Source organism: Ovis aries, chromosome X (genome assembly GCF_016772045.2).
Source record: "Ovis aries strain OAR_USU_Benz2616 breed Rambouillet chromosome X, ARS-UI_Ramb_v3.0, whole genome shotgun sequence".
Lineage (NCBI taxonomy): Eukaryota > Metazoa > Chordata > Mammalia > Artiodactyla > Bovidae > Ovis > Ovis aries.
Genome location: NC_056080.1, coordinates 55916403 through 55944400, shown reverse-complemented (window position 1 = coordinate 55944400; position 27998 = coordinate 55916403). Strand labels below are relative to the sequence as shown.

Sequence of the window (27998 nt, the reverse complement as noted above, 5' to 3'; positions counted from 1 at the left end):
CTGGAAATACCCATGTGTGGGCAGTGGCTCAGGCCTGATACAGGGGATGGATAGATGGGAGCCGCTGGGCAGCCCCAGGCCTCCAGTGCAAAGACACCAAAATCCAGGAGTGTGGTCCACGGCTGTCTCTTTCTGAGGAAGGGAGGGAGGGAAGTTTATTGAGCAGTGGGGGAGGGGCAGGACTTCAGAGGGCATGGACACAGGCCATCTCATCTCCTAGGTCCTCCTCATCAAAACGGGAGAGGATGGACTCTTCGTCACTATACAGTGAGCTGGTCCCCTGTGCCAGCAGGTCACTGGCAGCACTGTCCATCTCGTCCAGGGTCAGGCGACATGCATCTGCAATCTCCTGCTTGGCCAGGGCCACGAAGCGTGGGTCTCGAGCAAAGAGGCCCAGGCCCTCAGAGATGAGCACCTGGGGGCACAGATGGGATCTGTGTTAACAGTGGGTGCAGCATGGAAACAAGGCAGTATGCACAGAAGGGCTGCTGTGAATTAGTGATGAACCCATGAAGGCACACGGGGATGTCTGTGGGGGACAGTGGGGCACACATCTTGCTGAGCAGAAGTTGCAGAGCAAAGAGAGAGCTACATGCACAACACAGAGACTGGGGACCCCTTTCCCCTCCTTCCCAAGCTCCCACCTCCTCCCCTTCTCTCCCGTCCCTCCTGCCCCCTCCCCTTTTGGACTCACAGCTTCCACCAGGCTGTCAGCACTGCCCCTTTTGCCATGGCTGGGGTCCGAGTGGGTTCCAGGCACATGCAGACAGGTGAAGGTGCGCAGTGGACTGCTGGATTTGCCGAGGTATCCCTCCCCTGCTGCACCCTCCTCCACCAATAGCAGTGGGGCATATAAGAGTCGGCCCCGTTGAGGAGGGGTTGCCCAGGAACCCTGGACCAGAATAAACATCAGGGGCATAGTGATGGGTGGATGGGGTATGAGGATCTAGGAATCACTCCCGTGCCTACCTCTTATCCCAAACCACAACTGAGGTCAAACTTAAAGGGTATAAATCAGACTTGAGTTTATTTAAGAGCACAGAGGCCTGGGTTTGCCACCTACTAGCTATGTGATCTTGGGTAAGCCTCTCTGGGCCTCAGTCTCTTCATCTGTAAACTGAGGCTAATAGTACCCACCTTATAGGCACAGTGAGGACTGTGTGAATTCACATGTGCCCCCTTCTTCAGAAGAACCTAATATGTAGTGTATTTGATAAATTCAGCCTCGGCTGCCCCCACCCCTCCAGACCTCAGCCTCCCTCCCCCACCTCACCTGCGCCCTACTGGGCCCTGAGTTGCGTCCACGATGATAGGTGCCTGGGATGGGTAAATCTTCACAGCTGCCCTGGCGCCGCAGACACTGGATGGTGAAGGATGGCTTCCGACCTGGGGGTGTGGGGGGCACCATGGGCAAAGAGGAATATCAGTGCCTCCCCAGCCCTCTGCCCTGATGGCCCAGGGAGGGGGCCCAGGCCCATGTCCACTCTCACCTGCAGGTGTTGGGGGCAACAGACGGCGGCGTGGTGCTTGGTGACCATCCACATATCTCTGGGGTCTGTGAGATGGCAAAAGGATGGGGCGTGGGGGAGTCCCTGCCTGTTCATCTAGGTAGGAGAGCCTGTTCATGAGGAATGGCTGGGGTGAGCTCAGGCCTGGGCATGTGCAGTGGGTTACCATTCCTCCCACACATGGGCTCATGGGCTCATCCTACATGTCATGGCCAGAGTGCTGGCTCAGGACTTCCTCTTGCTCATCCTGCTTCTCTTGCCCTTTGGTTGCCTTGGTCTGAGAACTTCCTTCTTCTGGAATGGTGAAAATGAGAACCCCAGAGCTTCTCCTGGGGAAAGTGAGGCAAGTTAGGCAGACCAGATCCTCTCAATGTGGTCCTGAGCCCCTGATTCCCTCTCATTCCATGCCCTACCTTCTACAGAAACACTGGACTTTTATTTTTTTCCTAATTGAGAAAATTCACAAAACATAGTTAACATGTCATCATTTTAAGGCAAACACAGGCTTTCTTTAACAGTTGTCTGTCTCATAGGAAGCACCCGAAGTTTCCAAAAAATCAAAGCAGGCTCTCTCTTTGGCCTGTTGAAGAGAGAGCTTCAACACAAGAACTGGGGGTGTGTTGGGGAGGTGGTGAGAGGGAGGCTGTAAAAGCTAGGTGTGACCTCATTTCATCCATCATTCCCATGAGGTAAGTGCTACCATCACTCCTCATTCACAAGTGAGGAAATTGAGGACCAAGAAACTAAGTGACTAGCTCAAGGTCACTTAGCAAATGGCAGAGCCAGGATTTGAACTTAAACCCATTTTGCTCCATATCATGTGTTTTTGTATATTAAACCTCTATTGCCTCTCTCATATGAATCTCTTATTACTCTCTGTTCCCACCAGAGCTCTTGAATCCCCTCCAGTTCTCCCCACATTTCCATTTGAAGGCCCTCTTATATTAACCACCTCTGCGCCCTGAAGTCCCCATATAGTGCCTAGTCCCTGTCTTCCCTCACAAGCCTCCCACAGAGCTTTGGCCATACCTGTGGGCATGGGACCCAGACTGGGGAACATTGGACTGTCTGGAGTTGGGAGCCCCCCCATCGTCATCACTGGGTCCAGGGGAAAGTGAATCTGGAGGTTTGTCTCCAACAGGCAGAGACACAGAAATCACGGAGCTCCGGCGAGATGTGGGCTGGGAGCCCATTAGGGCCTATGGAAATCACAGGATTGAGGATTGCATCCAGGTTATAACCAAGTCACTTGGTCAAATAGTGTGTATCCAGGAACTACCCCGGGGGCTGAAACTGAGTCTTGCCCCTAGCCCAACAGTGGGTGGTAGGTACCAAATAAACGTTTGTCTACTGTAGGGTGTCTTCTCTGGGGGGCTTCCTCCCAGAGGCAGTATGGAAGTCACTCAAAGAGTTGAGGGAGTATTCAGTTCAGTTCAGTCACTCAGTCGTGTCCGACTCTTTGTGACCCCATGGATTGCAGCACACCAGGCCTCCCTGTCCATCACCAACTCCCAGAGTTTACTCAAACTCATGTCCATTGAGTCGATGATGCAGTTGGCCAAAAAGTTCGTTCAGGTTTTTCCATAACAGGGTACTGAAAAACCCAAACGAACTTTTTGGCCAACCCAATATTTTACGATCAAGAGTGTCTGGGGGAGTGAAAGCTTACTGTCCTTACTGTGTATGTTTCCAGGCCCTCGTGTTCCTCTTCCTCTCCCTCCTGCCCCTCTTCCCCTTCCTCTTCCTCTGTGTCACAAGTGAGGGCCTGCCGCATCTCTGGACCCAAGTCTTGCAGGCTCCTCAGGCCAGCCTGTGGGGGTAGAAAAGTAGGGAAGCAGGCAGCTCAGGGTCTAAACTTCCCTGCCCTTGGGTACGAGTGTGGCGTGGGAAAGGAGCCCCACAGCCACCCCTGACCCTCTATGGGTCCTGGGGCCTCAGTTTCTTCATCTGTGACATGGCTTCCGTGAGATCAAGAAGGCAGTCAGCCTCAGCTACAATGCTTCCACATATCCCCACCCAGCTCGGCCCCTGCTCCCAAGACCTGAAGGGCAGAGGAGGTGCTTGGGGGGGCCTCGGTGCCTAGTAGCCCCTTTTCTTTCCTCCGCCGGAATTTGCGAAAATAGTCCTGGATCAGAAATGTGGCGTAGAATTTGCCCACGGTAACTTCTTCCTCTGGGAGCAAGGGAGAAGAAGCAAGGTCACACAGAAGTCCTCTGCTCTCCCCGCTTCTCCCACCAAGGCTTGGACTCTTCCCCTGCAACCCTCCATCTGTAGCGAGGGATGGTTTGGTGGTAGTGAGCAAATCCTCGACATTCAGAGGCGGGCTTAAGAAATTGGGGTGGAGCCAGCTCACCGTCAGCTGGCGGGATGACCTCATCTAGCAGCTTCTGCTTCATCCGCTTCCAGATCTTTTTGATGACAATCCGCAGCTCCTGATTGGCTTGCTCCAGGTTCCCTGCATCGGGAGAGGATATGGGCATAAGCCAATGGGAAGAACACTTCACAGCTACTCCCTCACTGTTGGAGAGGGCGTCACAAGCTTCTACTGCAGCCACACACTGCTCTGGTTGGACAGGTGGGAAAACAGACTTGGAGAAGACAAACTCACCTATTTTGAGGTTCAGAGCTAGGAGTGGGGCCCATTCTCCAATTAGTTTGCTCCTGGCACCTTCCCCAGGAACCCTCTCCCTCCTGCCCCTCCCCCTCTTCCCCACATACCTTCTGTCTTGATCTTCAGGGATGTCCGGACCAGGGCAAAGAGTGTGGCATTGAATGTCACTGTCCCATCTGAGTTGAGGGGCATGTTCATCGCCACAAGTCTCTGTGCACAGCAGGGATATGGAAGCCACTTTGGGCAAATGCCAGGGATGCAGACATGTGATGCTCAAGGGCAGAAGCCTTTGAGGATGCCACCAAACACCCCTTCCCCACCCGAGGCAGGGTCCCTGGCCACCCCGGTCATATGGTGGACAGTCCTCTCCGAGGTAGTGGTGGGCAGGTGCACAGACCTTGCAGGCCACTCGGTGCGGGCACAGCTTCCCGAATCCCAGGGGGGGCTGGATGCGTCTCAGCAGGGCAACCACATCCAGGTGCTTGATGCGGCCTCTGGGCAAGGTAGGGGTGGATAGGAGGCACTACTGGGTTGGAGATAACCCCTCTAGTCCTTACTCAAGGTCCTACCAGCTCATCACTCCCTCCCGGCACCAACACCCCATAGCCTGCCAGGGAAGAGTTGGGAGAGGAAGAGGCAGAGGACAGCAGCTGTGGGAACCTTGCAGCATCTACTGCCTGGGTAATGGGAAGCACAGGTGAGTGGTTCTGGGGTTGGAGGACTGTGTGGGGCAATACACCGTCCTCTGGGATCCCAGGTATGGGGTTAGAGGGCATACTTGGCCCCAGGGTCATATTCAGACCAAATCCTCTTGAATTCATCGAGGTGATGGGGGCCCAGGATGGACCAATCTCTGGTTAGATAATCAAAGTTGTCCATGATCACAGCCACAAAGAGATTTATGATCTGTGGGCCAGTGAGTAGGAGAAGTTAGGTGAAGGGCAGAGCAGGGTATGTGGGTTTGGTGGGAGGCTGAGGTAAGCTTATATGGTCACTGACTCAGGAGTCCTTGGTTTGATCTTGTCAGGCCAGCCCTTTCATCAGCTCTGAAGATCTGGGCTCCCCACCTCATCCCCGGACTTCCTCAGAGCCAGCCCCTGAGACAGTGGTAATAGTGGTGGGGAAATGGTCCTTACCAGGAATGCACAGAGCATGAAGAAGCTGATAAAATAGGCGATGGCAAAATTGCTACCACAGCTAAACTCCTCACCAGGGCCGAAGTCAGACTCAGGGTCACACCGGCTTCCGGGAAGGCTGGCAAGCATTATCTCCTGCCATGCCTCACCAGTAGCACACCTGGGGGGTCACACAGGGATGCCATCTTGGAGGGGAGGCTGTGACATCATGACAAGGGGCTGTAGGGGCCAGAGGGGTGAGGAGATGACCTACTTCTTGCCAGGCGCAACATCCGGTAAAGATAGCATTTCAATATTTTAAAAGCTGGTGTGGCCATGTTGATGACAGTCATGTTTTCATTTTATGGATGCAAGGTCTATGAAAGGTATACATCTTGCAGCCAGAAAAAGGATGGCTGAGGCTAGACTATTCTAAGAGATTCTTTAGAACACAACCAGAAAAGGTCTTCGGGAATATGGAGTCTCACAGCACCAGCATTAGTGTTAGTTGCTCAGTCATGTGTGACTCTTTGCAACCCCATGGACTGTAGCCTGCCAGGCTCCTCTGTCCATGGGATTCTCCAGGTAAGAATACTGGAGCGGGTAGCCATTTCCTTCTGCAGGAGATCTTCCCAACCCAGGGATCGAATCTGGGTCTTCTGCATTGCCGGCAGATTCTTTACCATCTGAGCCACCAAGGACACCCCGTGGAGTCCCATGCTGCCCTGTTATTTCCATAACTCAGGCAGTCTGGGGCCCAGAGAGGCTATGTGGCCACCCCCCAAAAGCATGCTGGAGATCAAAGCAGCAGGGAAGGAGTGTTTGTGTCACCTGAACAAAAGCAGTACAGCCTGTGGAAAGGTCTGGAAGTTGTTGTTTCGGTTGATCTGTGTGCCATCCTGAAGAGCCACCTTGCCGAACATCTGTGGGCACACAAGGGCTGTGTCAGAGGGGTGACTCTGTGCTCTTTACAGGATCGCACCCATTTCACAACACCTAATACCTGAAGGATCCTCACCATGCTGACAAGCAGGCACTGCTGACCCCATTACACAGATGTGTGGACTGACTCAGGGTTATGCGGCTTGTCTGTCTTTATACCCCCACTTTGGGCTCATTCCTGTCTAACCCCTGTCAACAGAAGAGTGCCCGAGGGATGCTCCCAAGTGTTTCCACGTACCTGCATCCCAATGACTGCATAAATGAAGAATATCATTGCGATGAGAAGAGCCACATAGGGTAAGGCCTGGGGGGGAGAGAGGACGATAGGTACTCAGGTCCAGGTAGAGAACTGTAAGCCCCAGAATGCACTGCTCCCTCAAGCCTGGGACATATGAGAGATGTGGTCCATCCCCAAGGTGCCTACAACACAGTATTAAGTACAATAGAGTAAGGTGTGTGAGGCCAAGACACGTTGGGAATTGGAAGCCCACAGAAGACAAAAAACTGGAAATAGTAAGCTGCTGATGGGTATGACATGCTGGAAGGGGTAGTTCTGGGAATGGTAAAAGGACAAGCTGAGAGGTGTGGGGTAGGGATGAGGAGTGGACAAAGCAGTGGGGGAGTTACCTGAAAAGACTTGATGAATGTCCAGAGTAACGTGCGAATCCCTTCACCCTTACTAAGAAGCTTGACCAATCGCATGACTCGGAAGAGGCGAAAGAAGGTGATTGAAATGCGGGAACTGTCCTCAGAGCTCTGGGATTGAGTGTGTGGTGAGTATGCTCAGTTCACATTTGCTTCAGCCACCTCCCAGTCTCGTACTTTGACCTCCCGAAGCCATCAAATCCCTCAGAACCCAGGCCCCAGAGTGGTTAGGGAACATTTCCAAGGACTTTCAGGCAGAAAGAAAAGGATGGTAGGTGAAGAGTAAGGTATAGAGTCCCTGCTGTGAGGTGGGGGTTTACCTCGCCCAGGTGGCCACCATTCTGGATGGAGATATTACCGAAACAGAGGTGATGAGATCACAGGGCCAGTGAACAAGAGGAGAAATGATGGAGCAGATATGAGGGATAGAGGATGGCAGAGTTATTATCCAGGGATGATGAGGAAGGTTATGAAGTGATGGATCAGGATGGTTGAAGGAAAAGTTGGTAATAAGGGTGAAAGGGAAAGGAGAAGGTACAGAAGGTGATGGAGGAGAGATATTGCAGCCAATGGAGGAAATGGTGGAGCCAGTGGTTTCATGGACATGAGAGATCCGATGGAAGATCCAATGGAGAAGCCAGTGATGGAGATATGGACCCAGCAGCATTGTCAACGGAGGACCACACAGTACCCAATGAAGATGATGATGGAGCCAACGGTGCAATCAGTGGTGATGACAGAGCCGTGAAAGACCCAGTGTCAGAGACGATAGTATTGGTGGAGGAAATGGAGCCAATAAAGGAATCAGAAGAGATGATGCAGTCAAAGCAGGAGTTGGTGGAGATGATGGGGCCAACGGAGGGGGATGTAGAGGCAATGAAGAAAATAATGGTAAAAACAAGAGACTTATTTTAGGAACTGCTGGAGACAGGACATAACTTGCAAATAAATGGGAGCGGGGGAGGGCTGGGAGAAGAGGGCTTTGGCTGAACCCAACACAGACTCAGAGAGATAGTGCTAGAGGAAGGAGTTCTGAGTCTCTGGGAGTGAGTAGGATGTGAGTGGGAACCACCTCCCCATGAGAGAAAGCCCTGGGATTGAGGTGAGAGAAGGTTGGTAGGAGTAGAGTGGGTTAGTAGAGAGGCCAGTCCTCACGTTGACTTCAGTGACGGCAATGTCCACTACGCTGCCCACCACAATAAGAGCATCAAATGTGTTCCAGGCATCAGTAAAGTAATGCTGTAGACAAGAGGAAAGCAGTGTCCTGTCTTCTCAGAGCTAGCAAGCTAGGGTATGGGGCTAGTAGTGGTTGGGGACATTGGGGAGGCAGGGCCTGGGTTGGACCATGATAGGGCTGCATCTAGATCCCTCTTCCTCCTTAGTCTCATGACTCATTGGTTGCTGCCCCCTGGTGGTGGTGGTTTAGTTGCTAAGTTGTGTCCAACTCTTGTGACCCCAGGGACTGTAGTCCACCAGGCTCCTCTGTCCATGGGATTTTCCAGGCAAGAATACTGGAGTGGATTGCCATTTCCTTCTCCAGGGGATCTTCCCAACCCAGGAATCAAACCCAGGTCTCCTGCATTGCACACAGATTCTTTGCCGACTGAGCTATGAGGGAAGTACCCCCTGAGAGGTATGCAATGAGCTCCACCCTAAGGAATGGATTAGGTCTGAGAGGGGGATACCTTGGGTTTGAAGGCAATGATTTTGAGCACCATCTCGACAGTGAAGAGGCCAGTGAAGACCATGTTGAGGATGTCCATGGCATAGTTGAAGGGAGCAGTCTGCTCATAGTGCTGTGGGAGAAAATCAGATGTGGGGATATAGCATGAGGCAGAAAACCCCCATAACAGTCAAATATTTTCTGGCTTGGACTGAGGGGAGTCTGGGGATGTGGAAGCATGATGAGTTGGCCAAAACTCTCACACTGTCCACTTCCCATTATGGATATTGGAAAGCCCAGCTCTTGATTTCTTAGCTTTCCTTGCAGCTAGTTCTGACTAATGAGACTGAAACATAAGCTTGCTGCTGCTTGGACAGCTTCTGTGAAAAATATTTTTGATTTCCAATAAAAGGATCAAAGAAGGAAATGGCAACCCACTCCAGTATTCTTGTCTGGAAAAATCCCATGGACAGAGGAGCCTGGCAGGCTACAGTCCATGGGGTCACAAAGAATTGAACATGACTCAGAGACTAAACAACAAATGAGGAAAGTCCTTTACTGCAACCTTCCTTCCTTTTTCCTGCTTTGAATGTGGTTTTGATGCCTGGAGCTATGGCAGCCATTTTGTGACCATGAAGCAACAATCATGAGAATGAAAACCAATTTGCTAAGAATAGTGGAACAGAAAGAGCCTGGGTCCCTGGTGGGCAATAAGCAAATAGCCTACCTCTGCTCGCTATGTGAGCTAACTCACATTTTATTGATTCCAGGATATACATCTTTTCACATTTTAGAATCTCTGAAATTTGGGTGCATTTCACAGTCAATGGCAACTTATATTTGCCATCTGCCATATTTTTTCACATTCTCACATTCCTGAAATTAGGGTGAATAGGTCTGTAATTTGAAAAAATGTAACACATATCTTCAAAGCTTAAGTTTCTCTCAGTTGGGGGTTTTGTTACTTGCAGCCTAAAGCATTTCTGATGGTTCTCAAGGATTTGCGTGGACAGAATAGGGTCAGGTGTCTGGTGGGGGTCAGGGTGGGGAGTTCAGACCTGCATGGCTAGAGCAACTGTGTTGAGCAGGATGAGCAGGAACATGAGATACTCGAAGGCAGCAGAGTTCACAGTGGCCCACACACGATACTGATGTGGGTTCTTGGGGATATAGCGACGGAGTGGTTTGGCCTTGAGGGCGTATTCTACACACTGGCGCTGCATATGGGTGCAAAGCATGAGTGAGCGGTGGTGTCCCAAGGCAAGGAGTTGGGGAGGGGAGTTGGTGAATCAGGGGTTAGAGGTCACCTGGTTCTTATCCAGCTCACAGTCTTGGTACTCCTGCTCGCCCTGGGCTCGGAAGGTGATGATGACAAAGCCCACAAAGATGTTCATCATGAAGAATGCAATGATGATGATGTAGACAATGAAGAACACTGAGATCTCCACGTGGTAATTGTAGATGGGGCCCTTGTCCTCTGCGTTTGCATCAATGGCCTTGTATAGCAGCCTGGGGAGCCAGTGGGTGCAAGTGGGGGGATATCCCAGACTCCTCCAACCTACCCATAGACACCTTAGATACCCCAGAATATCCTTCTCAAATATCCACCCCCCCCAACCTAATCACCTGAGAGACCTCCATATCAGGTCATCAAAGACTCCCAAAGCCCAGCCCTCCAGAGACCCAGAGATCCCCATCCAACCCTCCAGAAAATTCCCCAATCAGGCTCTCTGAGACCCTCAAATCCCTTAAGTTCCCACAGATGCCCAATTCTCTTCCAGTCATCTTGGGGTCCCTATGCAGCTCCCCAGAACTCCCCCACAAGCCCCCAAAGATCTCTAAGTCCTCTGTCCCATCAGCTTGAATTCCTTGTTCCATCTCCCCCAAACATCTTTGACTAATACCCCTGAAGACTTGTGCAGGTATCTGGAAACCACTGAATCTCCAGCTCCATCTCCTCCAAGACCTCCACCCAGTCCCCCAGACCCCTACCCAGGTACCCTCTAAATCGTTTCCAGTCCTCTCTAGACTTCCACCTAGTGCCTCAGAGATGTCTATTCAATTCCTAGAAGCCCCCTCACCCAGGTCCCCAAAGCACCCTCAACCAACTTCTAGGAGATCCCCACTTAGTCATCTGATACACCTACCAGTCCCCAGAAAACTCTATCCATTCTCCAGAGACCTTCATCACATCTCAAGATACCCTTCCACTCATCCCCAGAATATCCCAAGCCAGTCCACTAGAGACTCTCGCCCAGTCCCCTGCCCATCCCTAGGGCCCTGTCCCTCACGCAGGCCAGCCTTCGAAGGTGGAGACAGTGAACAGGGCCATCATGGCTGAAAGGACATTGTCAAAGTTGAAATCGCTGTTGACCCAGAGCCGCTCCCGGACCAGAGGCCTTGACACATCTCCATCGGGGTAGACCAGGAAGGAGCCCCTGCGGATGTTGCAGACATGCTGGATGGGTGAGGAGGGGTGGGGAGCTATGGGAAGGTGACTGGGGTCTCCAGCATGGAGGCAGCAGGGCATAGTGGTGGGGGTGAATAGCCTGGGTTCAAATCCTGAACTTCCATTTACTGACTGGGTGACCTTGGGCAGTTAGCCTCTCTGTGCTTCAGTTTTCCCCATTTATGAATAAGGATAATGACAGAACATATTTCTTGGCTTGTTAAAAGGATTAATTTTGTCAATCAGTGAGAACAGTGTCTGGTGCATTGTTGGGACCATATACGTTAGCTATCATCACTATTATTATCATCATCATTGTCATTCAGGAAAAAGCAATACTGATAATAGCCAACATTTATCAGCACTAAGTATATGCCAGGCTTTGTGCTAGGCTTTACATGTACTACTTTTACACTGTAGTACACGCTCCATGTAGTGACTCATTTACTCTTCACAACAACCTTGTGAGATCCATACTCTTTTGATCCTCATTTTTCAGTTAAGGAAAATGGGACTCATTGAGGTTAAGAAACATACTCAAGTCTCATGAGATGAATTTGAAGCAGGAATGTCTAATTTCAGTTAACTACTACCCTCTACAGGCTTCCCAGGTGCCCTAGTGGTGAAGAATTTGCCTGCAATGCAGGAGACGTAGGAGATGCAGATTTGATCCCTGGATTGGGAAGATCCCCTAAAGTAGGGGGACCCACTCCAGTATTCTTGCCTGGGAAACCCCATGGACAGAGGAGCCTGACAGGCTAGTGTCATGGTGGTACAAAAGAGTCAGACATGGCTTAGTGGCTAAACATCAACTACCCTCTATAGGAGTCTCAAGGTGGAAGCTGGGGACTTGATGGTGGCGGTGGTGGGTGTTTGGGAATTTCTGGGGGGGTTGGAGTGGAGTGGAGGTAACTGTGGGGAATGTGAAGAGGGGTTTGGGGCAGTTACTGGGGGTATCTTAAGGATTAGTGAGTTCTGAGAGTCTTTGCAGTTCTTAGAATTCTCAGGGTATATCAGGGCCTTGAGGAATTCTGGGGTCTTGGGGGCCTTTATAAAATCTGGGGGTGGCACTTACCTTGTGGTCCAGTGGTTAAGAATCTGCTTTGCACTGCAGGGGATGTGGATTTGATTTCTGGTTGGGGAACTAAGATCCCACATGCCACAGAGCAACTAAGCCCATGTGCTCTGGAGCCAATGGGCTGTAACTATTGAGCCTGCGTGCCATAACAAGAGAGTTCGTGCACTGCAGCTGCAGCAGAAGATCCTGCGTGATGCAACAAAGATCTGTGTGCTGCAACTAGGACCCGACTTAGCCAAATAAATGTGTGTGTGTGTAGTCGCTCAGTCAAGTCCAACTCTTTGTGACCCCATGGACTGTAGCCTGCTAGGCTCCTCTGTCCATGGGATTCTCCAGGCAAGAATACTGGAGTGGGTTGCCATGCCCTCCTCCAGGGGATCTTCCCAACCCAGGAAATGAACCAGCATCTCCTGTGTCTCCTGCATTGGCACGTGGCTTCTTTATCCACTGAGCTATTGGGAAGCCCAGCCAAATAAATATTTTTAAAACTCTAAGGGTCTCTACAGTTCTTTGGAGGAAGGTCTAGGGGTTTCAGAGGCCTGGGTGAGATCCAGGGACCTCTTTGGACTCTGGGAGGGGTCCTGGGCTGCATGGAGGGCAGGATTTGGGCACTCACTTGCATTCTTGGGGTGTGTGTTTGGCCTCATCAGTGCAACTGTAGAATTTCCCCTGCAGGGATGATATTTGTCAAACAGATCCACCCTTCATCCCCCCCCTTCCAACCTTGACTCACTTCTGAGCCTTTCCAGTGTTTCCTCTCACCTTGAAGAGCTGCACACCAATGCAGGCGAACATGAACTGCAGGAGCGTGGTCACGATCATGATATTTCCGATGGTCCGGATGGCCACGAACACACATTGCACCACGTGCTGCAGGCACCCACAAATATGGCTCATGGACACCACAGGCCATGACAGCGAGGGGGCACAAACTCTTGGTATGTGTGGAGCTCAGGGACTTGGGTTGAGAACATGTGGTCTTGGGTGAAGGACATGTGGGCACCAACTGGAAATAAGTGTTTGCCAGATGGGTATGAGTCCGCACATCAGAAACTTGGGTCATAGAAATGTGGCCTTTGGTAAGGAATGGACAGTTACTTGTAACTGTGCCCAGTGTTCAGGGCTGGGTGGTTACAACATCAGGTCCAGGCTATGTGGTCAGATTGTGGTTGTAGTCGCTAAGTCGTGTCTGGCTCTTGTGACCCCATGGACTGTAGCCTGCCAGGCTCCTCTGTCCATGGGATTCTCCAGACAAGAATACTGGAATGGGTTGCCATTTCCTTCTCCAGGATATCTTCCCCACCCAGGAAATGAACCTGAGTCCCTGAATTGAAGGCAGATTCTTTACCGACTGAACTAAGAGGGTCAGGCATCACTGCAAATGGCCACTCTGACCATGATCTTTGGCCCCAGGGGTGGGGCAGAGTCTGGGTCCCATGAATTTGGGTGGGATGTGGATACCTTGAGTCCTTTGGCCCTGTTGATGGCTCGAAGGGGCCGCAGTACTCGGAGCACACGCAGAATCTTCACCACTGAGATGGCGCTGGAGCTGAGGAGAGGGCAGTCCTCAGACCATGGCCGGGGCCTGGCCTTGGCTCTTGGAGGGATGGAGTGGGCAAGGTGTCACTCACTGGATACCAAAGGAGATGAGGGACACGCTGACCACTAGCAGATCCAGCAGATTGAACCAGCTACGGCAGAAGGAGCCGCGGTGCAGGAAAGCCCCAAACACTGTCATCTTGGGAGTAGGGGGATATAAGGCTAGTTAGACCACAGATCTGGAGATAGGGAGGACAGTTGGGGATGGAAACAGGAGTGGTGGGCTACAAGGGTGGGTGGGGAGTAGATTGGGGCAACTGGGGGCATGATGGGGGCATATCAACTGTTGTTCAGTTGCTGAGTCATGTTCACTGACTCTTTGTGACCCCGTGAACTTCAGAGGCCCATTCATACCTTTAGTAGAATCTCCACAGTGAAAATGGAGGTGAAGGCATAATCGAAGTACCCCAGAATCTGGGGGACGAGAAAGATGGGGGCACCAAGTCATGGCTGAGGGGGCTCCTAGCTGTGTGTCCCTCTCTGTAGGTTTTGCTGTTCCTCTTCCTTCCTTCCCTCTCTTCCTCACTCTTTTCCTTCCTTCCCTCCCTCTCCTTCCCCTCTCTCATCACCATCAAAGATTTCTCTACAAGGCAAAAACCTTGGCCATCAGAGAGACAAGGCTTCAGATCTAGCCTCCTCACCTTCTACCCAGCTTCACGGGCACCCTTGGTCTGCTCAGCCTCTGAGTACAGCTTCCTCCTCTTCCAAATACTGATCACCTCCCCGGCGCTTCCCCAAGGGTGTTGCACACGTAATAAAGGCTAGTACTGCCACACCTACCATTATTTCTCATCTCTCTCTGCCTAACTAGGGGGTCTTGTCCCTGTCTGCACCCTGGCCATAGCTTGTATCCAGTAGGACAGCCCCGGGAGTGTCCCCTTGAGCCCCCAGCCCAAGGCTCACGTGGTTGCGGAAGGAGTGGGCTCGGATGGGATCCTCAGCGGCCAGGGACACGCTGCTGAGGATGATAAACACCAGGATGAGATTGGTGAAGATGTGATGGTGGATGAGGGTGTGGCAGGCCTTCCTCAGCCTGGGGAGTGGAGAAATGGCCGTGGTCAGAACCCAGGACCACAGAAGTGACTGAGGGAGCCCAAGAGAGACAGCCTGGGCCCTGTTGCATCAGGCTGTGCACCCCACCTGAGCCTTGGCTGCTCCCTGGTCCTCCCTCTCTCCCTACCCCAGGCCCTCCTGTTTCCCTCCCCTCCTTTGTCCCCCCCACCCCAGCCCCCACCACCTGCACATTCGCAGCACTCACGGGTTGGTTTGGCTGAGGCAGAAAAAAGCGCTGCCCTCAGGGATGGGTACCACCTTCTCCTTGGGTACAACTTCCTGCAGGAGCTCCACATGCCCAGCCCCCCCTTCCTCTTCCTCCTCTTCTTCCTCCTCCTCCTCTTCCTCCATGCCTGGCACCAGAAGAATATCAAAAGAGAGAGAATGAATTGAGAAGATGTATGTAGAGCACCTAGAACAGTGCTTTCCCATGGTAAAATTCTCATCTCCCTGCTAGAATGGCAGCTCCTCAGAGAAGGGATTTCAGCTCGTTTTGTTTACTTCTGTGTCCTCAGCACTTAGAACACAGGATCGAACCTAGGTCTCCCACATTGCAGGCAGATTCTTTATCAGCTGAGCCACAAGGGAAGCCCTGGGACACAGTAGGGGCTCAGTAAATGTGTGCTGAGTGAACATCGCCATCTTCAGGACTGTAGCCCACCAGGCTCTTCTGCCCATGGGATTTCCCAGGCAAGAATACTGGTGCAGGTTGCCATTCCCTTCTTCAGGAGATCTTCTGTACCCAGGGATTGAACCTAGGTCTCCCGCACTGCAGTTAGATTCTCTACCATCAGAACCACTGGGGAAGCCCCTCTTCAGGCATTTACACACTATTTTATAATAAAGGCTCTGAGATGTTCTGCAATAAAGCAAAATTTTGGTTTCTCTTCTTGGGCTTCCCTGATGGTTCAGTCAGTAAAGAATCCGTCTGCAATGTGGGAGACCTGGGTTTGATCCCTGGGTTGGGAAGATCCCTTGGAGGAGGGCATGGCAAGTATTCTTGCCTGGAGAATCTTCATGGAAAGAGGAGCTTGGCAGGCTGCAGTTTATGGGGTTGCAAAGAGTTGGACACGACTGAGCGACTAAGTACATCTTTAATCTCAGTGTCTTGAAACTTCCTGGCCACACACCAAGTCCATTTTTTTCAAGACCATCTCAGAGAAGGCTGCTCCCCAGAGAAGAGGGTCTCAGGGGTCACAAGGTCTGCCTGGGTGGTTTCCCCAAGGTCCCACGCCTCTTCCACCTGACCCTGCCCACTTGCCTGCTCCTTCATTTTTTGCAGATTCCTCTTCCTCATTCTCCCCACCAGGCACCTGGGGACAGGAAGATGGGGGTCATCGATGATGGGGGATTCACCAGAGGATGGACACAGGGGAGGCACAGAAGGGATGCAATAAAGAAGGAATGAATAGGCAGAGGATGGGGGTTAAAGACACGCAGACAGACAGATACTGGTGGTAGTGGGAGGTGTAGACAGTGCCCAGGCTTTTAACTCACCAGTGCTCCATTCTCCTGTGGAGTTTCCTCAGTGATCTTCTCCCTGGGCAAAGAAATATGGGGGGTGGGGTGGGCGGTGACTGTTAAAGATTGAAGCACATAGGCAAGGCTGGTGGAGGAGGGGGTCACTGTAGTCAGAACAGACCTTTCTTAGGTCCCATAGAACCTCCCTGCTTCCTTTCTCATCTCCTTGGTCTATTCTCACAGCAGCAGAAGAGATCCTATTAAGTTCTAAGTCTGGGACATTCCTCCTCTGCTCACACCCCTCCCTTGGCTCCTCCCTTACTCAGAGCAAAACCGAAAGTCCTCACCATGGCCCAGGATACCCTTGATCTGGCTTCTCTATTTCCCCCTATTTGAACTCATGCCCTATCACTCTCCTTGTTCATGCCACTCCATGGCATCCATGGTGTCTCCATGGTATTGTTTTTTTTTTTTTTTGCCACTCCCAGCAGCATGTGGCATCTTAGTTCTCTGACTAAGGACTGAACTCGTGCCCCCTGCCCCTCTGTGGTGGAAGCATGGGGTTTAACCCCTGGATCACCAGGGAAACCCCTCCATGGTGTTTTTAAAATGTGCTAAGAATATTATCACCTCAAGACCTCTGCATTTGCTGTCCCCTTGCCTTGAACACTCTTACTCCAGATATTGGCATGGCTCACTCCCCTACTTCTTTCAGGCCTCTGTTCAATAGTCACCTTCCTTGATTACTCTAACCAAAACAGCAAGCATCATATCTCTCTATTCTCTTATTCTGCTTTCTTTTCCTTCATTACATATTGTAAACATATATTTAATTAAATTATATTGTTATATATTCATTTGTTTGTGTTTTGCTTGCCTTTCCCAGCTAGAATGTCAGCTCCATGAAAGCAAGAACTCTGTTTACTTTGACCACTGCTGTCTCCTTAGCATATAGAACAGGGCCTGGCAAAAAGTGTGCACGTATGTATTAGTCACTCAGTTGTGTTAGACTCTTTGGGACCCCATAGACTATAGCCTGCCAGGCTCCTCTATCTATGGGATTTCCCCGGGCAAGAATACGGGAGTGGGTATTCCTCCCCATTCCCTTCTCCAGGGGACCTTCCTTACCCAGGGAGTGAACTGGGTAACAATGAGTCTCCTGCATTGCAGGAAGATTCTTTACCATCTGAGCCACCAGGGAAGCCCTGAGCCACCAGGTTAAAAGTAGGTGCTCAGTAAATGCATGCCCAATGAATGAGGACTGGCAGGTTGGATCTGCAGATAGAGATTTCCAGGGAGACCAAGGCATCTTTGGTGGTAGGGGATGTGTGTATGAGGGTCCCAGTCAGGGATTCCAGGGCAAGAGTGTCTTGGAGGCAGAGTCAGACCTCACCTGCCCTTATCTTTGTCAGTGCCTGCGTCTCCACTGGCCAGGTTGTCCACAGCGATGGCAAGAAACACATTCAATAGGATGTCTGGGGTGAGCTCAGGCTAGAGAGGATGGAGAAGCAGACTGCCTACAGAGTGCCCAGGTCCTCATTATCCTCCCCCAACCCTGCCATGACCCAGCCTCCCAAGGCTCTGAGGATACAATTGCCGCAGATGAAGAGGATGATGAAATACACGCACACCAGCATCCCTGGGAAGAAGGGGCCGCCATAGGCCATGATACCATCATACATGACCACATTCCAGTCCTCACCCGTCAGTATCTAGGGGTGGGAAGTCACCATGAAGTCCTTGGGACCCTCTCCCCAATGTTGGGTCCCTCCCCACTCGCCCACCCATCCCATGATCTCCAGGTCCCACCTGAAAGACAGTGAGGAGGGCCTGGGGAAAGGTGTCAAAGGTGCTTCGCTTGGTGTGGGTCTGGTCAAAGTTGAACTTGCCCCCAAACAGCTGCATGCCAAGCAGGGAGAAGATGATGATAAAGAGGAAGAGGAGAAGCAGCAAGGATGCAATGGATTTCATTGAATTGAGCAGAGACGCCACTAAATTGCTCAGAGATGCCCAGTGCCTGCAGCAGAGATGGAGGGGGAAGGGTTGACATGTCCAGTGGTGAGTCAGGTGCCAGGGCAGGGCTTCAGCTTGGGATGTACTGGGGTGGACTGGGTTAAGGTGAACTTTGATGTCAATGTTGGATGTGATTTGGGAGTTAGAGTGAGGTGAGAATAAGAAGGAAGGGGAAGGGGTTTTTTGAGGTTAGGGTGGCGTTAGGGAAGATGAGATTAGTGTGGTGGGTATATGGAAGTTGGTGAAGCTAGAATTGGGTTTCAGGTTGGGCCTGGGACTGGGGTTGGGGTAAGGGATGGTAGCTGGGGATGGGCTTAGGGAATATTTGGAGTTGTAGATGAATGAATTGGGGATAAGGTTGTGGTTGAGGGTTGGGATAGAGGAGCGGATGGATGGGGATGAGATTAGGGCTGGGACTGGGGACGAGTTTGCAGTTGGAGATAGGCTAATGGTTATGAGTTTGGGATGTGGGGGTTGTGGTTAGTGATGGGGATGTATCTGGAAGTTAGAAATGAGGTTGGAGGTGGGGCTAGGCTTGGGCTTGGATATTGGGGCTGTAAATGACCTTGTGGATGATGAGTGGCTGGTGGTTGGAGTTAGAGATAGTGTTATGGTTGGGGGTGAGGGATGGGGTTTGGGTTGGTGATGAGTACAGGGTTGAATTTAGAGATGGGGTTGAGAATCATATTCTAGCTGAAGTTGAGGCTGAGGAAGGGGAGGGAAGTGGAGTAGACACCCTCCCCAACTGACTTTAATCTCTAGGAAGGCAGGAGCTATTGTCTGTTTTGATTCCTGGTGTTTCCCTAGGGCCTGGAAGGACACCTTGTATGCAGTAGGCACTCAATGGATATTTGATAAATGAATGGTGATGCAAATATAGTCATCATTGGAGCTTGGGTGGTGGCTGTTGCAGCTGTGTTTGGGGTCTCAGCCTTCACCCTTCGCCACATACAAACACACCCCCCTCTACCACTCACCCCCCACATACCTGGTGACCTTAAAGATCCTGAGGAGGCGCACACAGCGGAGTACCGAGATGCCCAGGGGCTGCATGGCACCCACCTCCACCAGGGTAGTCTCCAGGATGCCCCCACAGACCACGAAGCAGTCAAAGCGGTTGAAGAAGGAGGACACGTAGACAGAGGGCCCCAGACCATACAACTTGAGAAGCATCTCCACCGTGAATAGACAGAGCAACACTTTGTTGGCATACTCTGTGGAGAGAGAGGCAGGGGTGAGTGGGCTAGCCAGGTTTTGTGGTGACATGTGGGGAGGTAGGGGCCATGGAGCGATCTGGGGCAGCTGGTATCGGACCAGGCACAAGCTGGTGATGTGGTTAGGATTGAGGATAGGGTGAGTTTGTAGGTCAGGGTGCAATAGGTTTTGAGAGTTTTGGAGCCGGGGCAAGGGCAGAGCTGGGGTGTGGGCCTGGGTTAGCCTCTGTGAATACAGAGAAACTCTGATTCATGGGTAGACTTAGAGCCTAGTGTTTAGCTGGGACTGGGGCCGGTTTGAGGGTTGGGGTTAGAAGTTTGCTCAGTATTCAGGTTGGGGCTGTGATTAAAATGAATAATAGTAAGGGCTATTAATAACACTTATACAGTATTAACTCCATGTGGGTCAGGCAACGTTCTAAGCATTTTTCACTTTAACTCATTTAATCCTCCCCGCCATCCCTGGTGGCTCAGATGGTAAAGAATCTGTCTGCAATGCACAAGATGTGGGCTCAATCCTTGGGCTGGGAAGATGGGGAATGGCTACCCACTCCAGTATTCTTGTCTGGAGAATTCCATGGACAGAGGAGCCTGGCAAGCTACAGTTCATGGGGTCTCAAAGAATCAGACAGAACTGAGCAACTAACACTTTCATTTTTGCTTTTAGCATCCCATGAAGTGGATACTATCACTACCTCCATTTTGTAGATGGGGAAATTGAGGCACAGAGAGTTTAACTTGTCCAGACAGTGGGGTGTTAAGAGCCTGAACTCTAGAGCCAGGCTGCCTGGGTTTGCCACTCAGTAGCTGAGTCCTGGGGTTAGTCATTTAACTCTTCAGGACCTTGGTGCTAGGCCTCTGTGCCTTAGTACTTAATTCAGATAAAGTTGCAGTGAAGAGAAATTGAGTGAGTGCACGTAAACCGCCCAGAACAGAGCCTGACATACACAGCAAGCACTACATAAGTGTAAGCTGCAAGGTAGGACGGGACAGGCTTTCTGCATTTACTTGGGTGGGAGGGCCGTATCTGGGGATCTGGGGCACCCAAGAGATCCTGCATTTGAGCTTCTGGGGTGGAAGGAATTAGGGGCTGGGGAGAAGGCTGGCAGGCTGGGAGGGTGCACCCTGGATCTGGGTGAGCCAGAAGGGCTGCCCATGGTGCTCCGAGGCGATTGTCAGAGTGTTGAGGAAGACAAGCAGCAACACGGCCCAGTAGCAGGCATTGGACTTCACAGCCCTCCGGCAGCGCGCCCGAAGGCCCCGGTTGGCTCGGCGGAGACAGCGGCTGTGGGGACAGGGAACCCACTGACAGAGATCACTTACCTGAACCTGTCCTGGGGGCTCAGGTGGGGGAGCCTGTTGGTCATGGGGGGCTTGGAGGTGGGGTTCACAAAGTCATAGGGTCTGGGAGTCACACAGCTTTCCCAACTCACCAAACGCTGGTTTTCATGATCTTATTTCTGGAAAAGGGGAAGATGGGAGGTGGGCATCATTGGGGGCTGAGAGGCACTCACCAGCAGGGGTTGGAGGTCAGGGCTAGGAAGTTGGAGGCTGAAGTCAGGACTGGGGCCAGGATCTGTTCCGGGTTCTGGGCTGGGTCAGGGGTCAAGGGCTGGGGGCCTCACAGGCAGCGTGTACAGCTGGCTAGAGTGCCCTCTTCCTCTTCCTCGTCTCCTTGGGTCTCTGCCATTGAACCGGTGTCACTGGCTGGGAGGCTGGCTGTGGGCAGGGTGGGAGAAGAAGTCAGCACATGAAGATGCCAGGGTTCTGCTCTTGGCCTTCCCCTCTGCCTACTCATCCCACCCCCTCCTCAACCTGGTTGGATCCTCACCGTGGCTGCTGGTGGAGTGGGTGGAGTGACTGAACCAGCGCAGACGTCCTCGTCTCCTATTGGTCAGCTCTGCCAGTTGTGGCCCTGTAAGCACAGGGAGGGCATTTGGGGAACAGGGTCTGGAGTGAGGTTAGGGCTCTGGGGTGAGGGGTGTTATTTGGAGTCTTTGTTCTGGGTACAGTCTGGGAAGGGTATCTGAGTCTGGGTTCTGTGTCATAGACCATAACCAGAGGCTGGGCCTAGAGTTGCTGAGGGCTGGGGCTAGATCGGAGGGCAGCCCACATCTGAGGGATGCGTGAGGCAGGGAGTGGGCTGGGTTGAGATTGCCTACGGTGGCCGCCCAGGCCCTCTTCAGCCACGGAACCAAAGTTGCCAGCAGCTGAGGGGTCCTCCACGTCCAGCTCCTCCGCCTGTGTGATCCAGTCCAGGTAGCCCCGGAGGTCCTCCTCCAGCTGCTGCTTCTCCCGAAGCTTCTGGAAATCCCCTCGTGCTTTTGCCTTCTCCCTCTCTTTGGAGAACTCCCTGAGGAAGGAGAATAGAGGGCTAGACAGAGGAACCACCCTGGGCCCCCTGCCATCACTATCCCAGCCACACTGACCTCCTTGCTGTTCTTTGAATATGCTAGGAACGTTTTAGCTTTGGAGACTTTGCACTGGTTCTTCCCTTTGCTTGGAACACTCTTTCCTCAGATATTCACATGGCTCAGTATCTTTCCCATCTTTACTCAGATAACACCTTCTCAGGGAGGCCTGTCCCTGCTTGTCCTTGTTTGTAATTACAATATCTCCCCATTCCTTTCTTTCCATAGTACATATTTCATATGAGACAAAACACATATGTGTGTATGTATGTATGTAATATCCAATAAGGCAGAGACTTTTGTCTTTTGTTCCATTCCTAAAAGAGTGCCTCACACACAGTAGATGCTCAGTGTTGACTGAATGAATGAAGGGGTATTTTAGATGGGTTTTGAAGGATGCCTAGAAGTTTGCTAGGAACAAAGAAAAGGGACAGGGGCTGAGGGGTTGTGTAAGTGTCTAGGCTCCTCACCCACTCAGGACACCAAGTACAAGGTTGAGGACGAAGAAGGATCCAAAGATGACGAGACTCACGAAATACACCCAGGGCAGCTCATACCCCATGGCATCCTGCATCTAGGGAGGGGGGAGGACATGCATCTCTCAGTGTATGCAGACCCTCCTGCTTGAGCTCAGGGAGGAAAGGCAGGTTCAGCTTCTGCACTGAGTGTCTGTCATTCCATCTCACCCAGTAGAGGACGTCGGTCCAGCCTTCCATGGTGATGCACTGGAAGACTGTCAGCATGGCGAAGAAAAAGTTGTCAAAGTTGGTGATGCCTCCGTTGGGCCCTGCCCAGCGCCCACGGCACTCCGTCTGGTTCAGCGTGCAAGCACGCCCTGATCCTGAGGACGCACAGGGTGACGGGTCCTCCTCTGCCTCTATGTCTGTGGGAACACTGGAGCTCTGGAATCCGAAGTGCACCCAGCCACAGTCATGGGCACCTTAGAAGCCCGCCTACCTAGGAAGTTTGCCTCAGGGTTCTAGATTTTTCTAAATCAGACAACCCTTAGGGCTTTCCTGGTGGCTCAGTGATAAAGAATATGCCTGCCAATGCAGGAGGCCAGGGTTTGATCCCTGGTCCAGAAAGATCCCACATACTTCAGAGCAACTATTGAGCCTGTGCTCTAGAGACTGAGAACCACAACTACTGAGCCCATGAACTACAACTACTGAAGTCCACACTCTAGAGCCTTTGAGCCACAACAAGAGAAGCCCTCACACTACAATAAAGACCCAGTACAGCCATAAATAAATATACGAAATTTAAAAAATAGACAACCCTTAGCCTCTGACTGCTGGGTCAGGACTCTGAACCGCTGGGAAGCTGTGAAGCCCAACCACAGAGATCTGGGGAGTGGGACTGTAAATTCTGAGGCAGAATCCTGTGAGTAACAGTGAGCCATGAGCCTAGGAGCAGAGTCTTGTGAATTTCAGAGGGTCATTTGAAAGAAGGGTGGGGGCAAGCCTTGGGTTTGGGTCTGGATAAAAAAGGCCTGCCTAGGAGTCTTCACTTCTCTGGTGGCTCAGTGGTAAAGAACACTAATGCAGGAGATGCGGTAAACACTGGTTGGATCCCTGGTTTGGAAGATCCACTGGAGAAGGAAATGGAAACCCACTCCAGTATTCTTGCCTGCAAAATCCCAAGGACAGAGGAGCCTGGTGGGCTACAGTCCGTGGGGTCACAGAAAGGTCTGAGATTAAGGGTAGAGTCTTGAATACATGGGGTGTGCTGTGTGTGTGTGCTAAGTGGCTTCATGGACTATAGCCCGCCAGGCCCCTCTGTCCATGGGGTTCTCCAGGCAAGATTACTGGAGTGCATTGCCATTTCCTCCTCCAGGGGATCTTCCAAACCCAGGGACTGAACCTGTCTCTTATGTGTCCTGCATTAGCAGGTGGGTTCTTTACCACTAGCACCACTAGGAAGCCCGAATATATTGGGGTAGGGCTTGTTGATCTGGTGGCAGAGCCTGAACCAGGGAGCAGAATCTCGTGTATCTGAGTGTGTTTCCTTGAGAACAGGGTGGGGCTTAGGAGCCAATGGAGGGGGCAAGTCCTGTCCCAGGACAGGTGGGCTTGCTGACCAGATCCCAGGAAGTAGCATGTTTTGTGCATGCGTCCAAGGAACAGCTCCAGTCCGATGATGGCGTAAATGATGATGACAAAGAGCACAAGAAGTGCGATATGCAACAGTGGCACCAGAGCCTTCATGATGGAATTGAGCACTATGTGCAGGCCTGTAGGGAGCGAGGGATGGGCAAAGTAGGGGCGGGGTCAGCTCAGGCCCCCACCCCTCCCACTCCCGTCCATCACCTCCAAGCCTGGGGGATGTGCCACTCACTTGGGACCCCAGACACCAGCCTCAGTGGCCGCAGCACCCGAAATGCCCGCAATGCCTTCACATCGAAGCCCCCTGGCTTCCCTCCCATATGCGGGGTGTCCCCTGGGCGTCCGGGACCCTGCTCCAGCAGCACGCTGAACAGCCTGATGGGGGAGCATGGGAAAAGGAAGTAGGGGGTCAGGCCTTGGGATCCCCCCTTCCCTTCTTTTCCTTCTCCTCTGAGAAGTACAAATCCCTGTAACTGGAAATGCAAATAGGTTTAAATATGTTAATATTCCTGATTTTGGCTGCCAAATGGGGGCAGTCTGAAGCAGTCACTTCCCTGAGCCCCGAATTTAACAGGTCTGTGGTGGGAAGTTGAACTAGGGTGGGGTGTGTCCCCTGCAGATGCGCACCCGACCACGACAATGATGAAGTCGAGCAGGTTCCAGCCGTTGCGGATGTAGGCGCTGGGGTGAAGCACCAGCCCGTAGGCCACGATCTTGAGCACCGTCTCCACAGTGAAAATCACCAAAAATACGTATTCCACCTGCTCCTGGGGGCAGAGCCGGGGGCGAGGCGGGAGATTGGGAAGTTATTTCGGAGTGGGGTTTGTTTGATAGGGGGTAGGGGGAGGCGGGTCTTCCCTGGTGGCTCAGAGGATAAAGAACCCGCCTGCAATGTGGGAGACCTGAGTTTGATCCCTGGGTTGGGAAGAACCCCTGGAGAAGGGAACAGCTACCCACTCCAGTATTCTGGCCTGGAGAATTACATGGACAGAGGAGCCTGGTGGGCTACAGTCCATGGGATTGCAAAGAATCCAACACAACTGAGCAACTTTCACTTCAGGGGGAGGCCAGCAAAGCAGGACAGAGGGTGGGGCTGGGCAGGAGAGGGTCATCTGGGTCAGCAGGGGCGGGGCCTGGCTGGAAGGCTTGAAGTGTGGCTCTACTGGAGCTGTATCTAGCTGGAGGCAGGGAGGGCAAGCCTCACCAGGTTGTGGTTGGCCGTGTTGGAGTCGTCCTCTGGGAAGGGGATGTAGACTCCCAGGGCCACGCAATTGGCAAAGATGGTCAGCAAGATGAGGATGTCGAAGGGCCTCAGGTGGACACAGTTAAGGACCCAGGCAGAGTGGCCTCAGAATATGACATTCCCTTGGGGCCCTCCCCACCTAGTGCTGACTCGACCCTAAGATGACCAACCTTGACATTCCCGGCCCCTGCTCTGACCAAGGCCTTGACTCTGACCCCCCGGGAAACCTTAGCATCCTCAAGTCTGGCTGAGATTTAGTCTTTGACTCTTGACACCACTCCCTCCTCCAGACCTTCACCTTTCTCAACTCTCCCTTGAATTCAGTCTTAACCCTTGATCCCTGGTGATCTCAGCCCTCTTTCATTCCAGCCCTGGCTTGATCCTTGACTCTTGGTACCCTGATGACCTTCACCCCTGAGCCCTGCCCCTGGCCTTCAAGGATGCTTCCATTCCACAATGCTGATGCAGGACCGCCGCAGGGGGTTTGCCAGGGTGAGGCAGAAGAGTGCCCGGGGTGACCGCTGGGCACTGGCTACTGCCACTGTCTTGTGCTTACTGTGCTGAGTCTTTCGCTTAGGGGTCTCTAGGCCCGATGCCCCGCTGATTTCACCATCTGATGCTGGGGGCCCAGGGCACAGCCCCCATTCGGGCCCAGGGCCTGTCCCATTGGCTGGACTGGGCTCTGGGGTGGTGTCTGTGTGAAGAAACCAAGTCAGGGTGAGGACAAGGTATTGGTTGCCTCCTACCTGATGCTATTCTTCTATCTGAGGGAAGGAGAGAAAAGCATGTAAAATTAGGGGGAGTTGAGGGTACCTGGGAGTTGGTGGTGGACAGGGAGGCCTGGTGTGCTGTGATTCATGGGGTCGCATAGAGTCGGACACGACTGAGTGACTGAACTGAACTGAACTGAACTGAGGGTACCTGAGTTAAGGACTGGGGGATGAGTTGGTATTAGAATTGACTGAGGGTAAAGTGCAAGTTTATAGGTGAGTGAGGGTGAGATTATATTTCTAACTGAAGCAGAGTTTGTGTTAGATTTGCAGGGGGTGGGGAGCTTAAATTTGCATGGGATAGGACTGAGTTTATAGCTGGAAGCAAATTTAGGGTTAAACTTGAGTGGTAGATTTTGGGTTGGGTTTAAATTCAGGTGGGAGTAAAGTGTGCTTGAAATATGATTTAGGGTTAGGCCTAGACAATTGAATGAGTTGGGATTTGAATCAGCATCAAGGTTAGCGTTAAAGTTGAGTTTGAGTTCAGGTGGGATCTGAGTTTTACACTGGGGTTTTCAGCTAAATCCATTCCCAATTCCCACGGCCTTATTTCAGCCTCTAAGGGGCAGTGGGTTGGCCTGGTTAAGATACCATCAGCTTTGGAGGATAAAAGCTATTTGAATTTAACTCCTGATTCTACCACTTGGTAGCTTCCTGTGGCCTTGAGCAAATTATGTAATCTCTCTGAGCCTCAATTTTCTTATTTGCATAGTGAGATGACAATAAGAGTACCTACAACATAGGGTTGTTGTGAGGATTAAATGAGTTCAGCATTCAGAAGAATGTCTGACACATAGTATTATTCCCATCTTTCAGGTGGAGAAATTGATGCAAAAGGAGAGGTTAAGTTATTTGAAGAAGCGGCTGAATTGGGAGTTAAACCCAGGGAGTCTCTGACTCTAAACCTTCACGACTTATTACCACCATCAAGTATGCATTCTGTCTTTCTCTCTGATCCTTAAAAATGGGTCTGTGCTCTTTCTGGAAAGTCAGAGACCCATTCACCAACAGTGCTGATATCCAGGGGTTGGGGTTGAGTTTAGGTGACTTTAGAGCTCATGGTAAGGTCTGTATCCATGTTGGGATTTGGACTCTAACAGTGGATTGCCCTCTGGTTGGTAAAGTTTGTGTTAGGATTAAGCTTGGGGCTGACATTGGAGTTGAAGTTGGGGTGGGTGCTAGGATAGAGATCAGGGCCAGGTTTGGGGCTGGGTTTCAAATTGGGATCTAAGGCTGTGGGCTGTGTTGGGGCTGTCTGGGATGGGAACAGGGTAATATGATTCCAGTCCCCAAAAGGCTCTCCAGGGGTAGGATCCTGGTGGGTCAGAGGGGCAGAGGATAGAGCAGAGGCCAGGCTTGCTCCAAGGGTCTGTAGGGGTGGAAGGTTGCTCTCACCTTTCCCGCCTTCAGATGCCGACATCCTCCTTTCGAGATTGAAGAGCCATCTGCACACAGCCCCCGTCTCTTCCCCCAGCTTTGGAGGGATTAAGGTCACAGGGCGGGGCCATGACAGGGTCGGATGGGAGGGTGAGGACGGGTGAAGATGGGACACTTGTGGGCCAGAGCCTGGCAACAGAAAAGGCACTGATTAAAAATATACACATACATATATGTATATTTATTTTACAAAATATATACCAGCACCAGAGGCAGAAACTAAAATAAGAAAAATGATAATCGTTTTCCAAAAGTATCTGAAATTTGAAGTATGCAGGAATAGACATATGTGCAAGATCTCCATGGGAAAAAATTATCAAATATTATCAAATGATTAAAAAGGATCTAAATAAAGAGAGAGATTAAATTTACTAATTGAAATAGTCAATAGTATGAAGATGTCAATTCCTCCCAAAGTGATCCAGAGATTTAATGCAGTCCCAAATAAATTTCTAAAGATTTTTCCTTGACATTTGACAAACTAATTCTAAAATGTATGTTGATATACAAAAGACCTAGAAAAGCAAAATCTTTGAAAAATAACAAGATGGAAGGACTTGCCATATTAGATATCAAAACTTGTAATAGAGCTAGAGTAATTTCCCACATGATTTAATGACAAACGTGGCACTACTGATCAGTGAAGACAGGGTGGTCTTTTCAATGACTGGTGGTTATATG

At 51.5% G+C, this 27998-nt stretch overlaps 1 protein-coding gene across 3 annotated transcripts; it reads right to left on the bottom strand.

Moving 5' to 3' along the window:
* Nucleotides 1–129: 129 nt before the first annotated feature.
* On the bottom strand, nt 130–27327 carry CACNA1F (calcium voltage-gated channel subunit alpha1 F). 3 transcript variants are annotated; one of them, XM_027962784.3, is made up of 48 exons: nt 27226–27327; nt 25647–25651; nt 25072–25177; nt 24495–24634; nt 24100–24242; nt 23843–23995; nt 22449–22645; nt 22233–22336; nt 21514–21704; nt 21183–21266; nt 20977–21070; nt 20785–20811; nt 20476–20636; nt 19126–19351; nt 17934–18141; nt 17716–17836; nt 17518–17599; nt 16161–16203; nt 15925–15976; nt 14869–15016; nt 14514–14643; nt 13965–14024; nt 13643–13749; nt 13473–13560; nt 12774–12881; nt 12628–12680; nt 10776–10922; nt 9792–9993; nt 9543–9701; nt 8507–8617; nt 7977–8060; nt 7142–7162; nt 6804–6932; nt 6415–6480; nt 6066–6157; nt 5256–5415; nt 4898–5025; nt 4517–4613; nt 4227–4329; nt 3862–3963; nt 3550–3680; nt 3187–3318; nt 2538–2707; nt 1730–1837; nt 1491–1618; nt 1274–1386; nt 695–892; nt 130–415 (listed from the first exon to the last, which is right to left on the bottom strand). In XM_027962784.3, the coding sequence occupies exons 1-48, from the start codon at nt 27298–27300 to the stop codon at nt 185–187; spliced, it is 5718 nt and encodes a 1905-aa protein (XP_027818585.2). In that variant the 5' UTR covers nt 27301–27327; the 3' UTR covers nt 130–184. The 3 variants fall into 3 exon arrangements, with proteins under 3 accessions (XP_027818585.2, XP_027818583.2, XP_027818584.2); XM_027962782.3 differs by having other exon boundaries at nt 25555–25804; nt 27276–27327; XM_027962783.3 differs by having other exon boundaries at nt 21547–21704; nt 25555–25804; nt 27276–27327.
* Between the last annotated feature and the right edge of the window lie 671 nt (nt 27328–27998).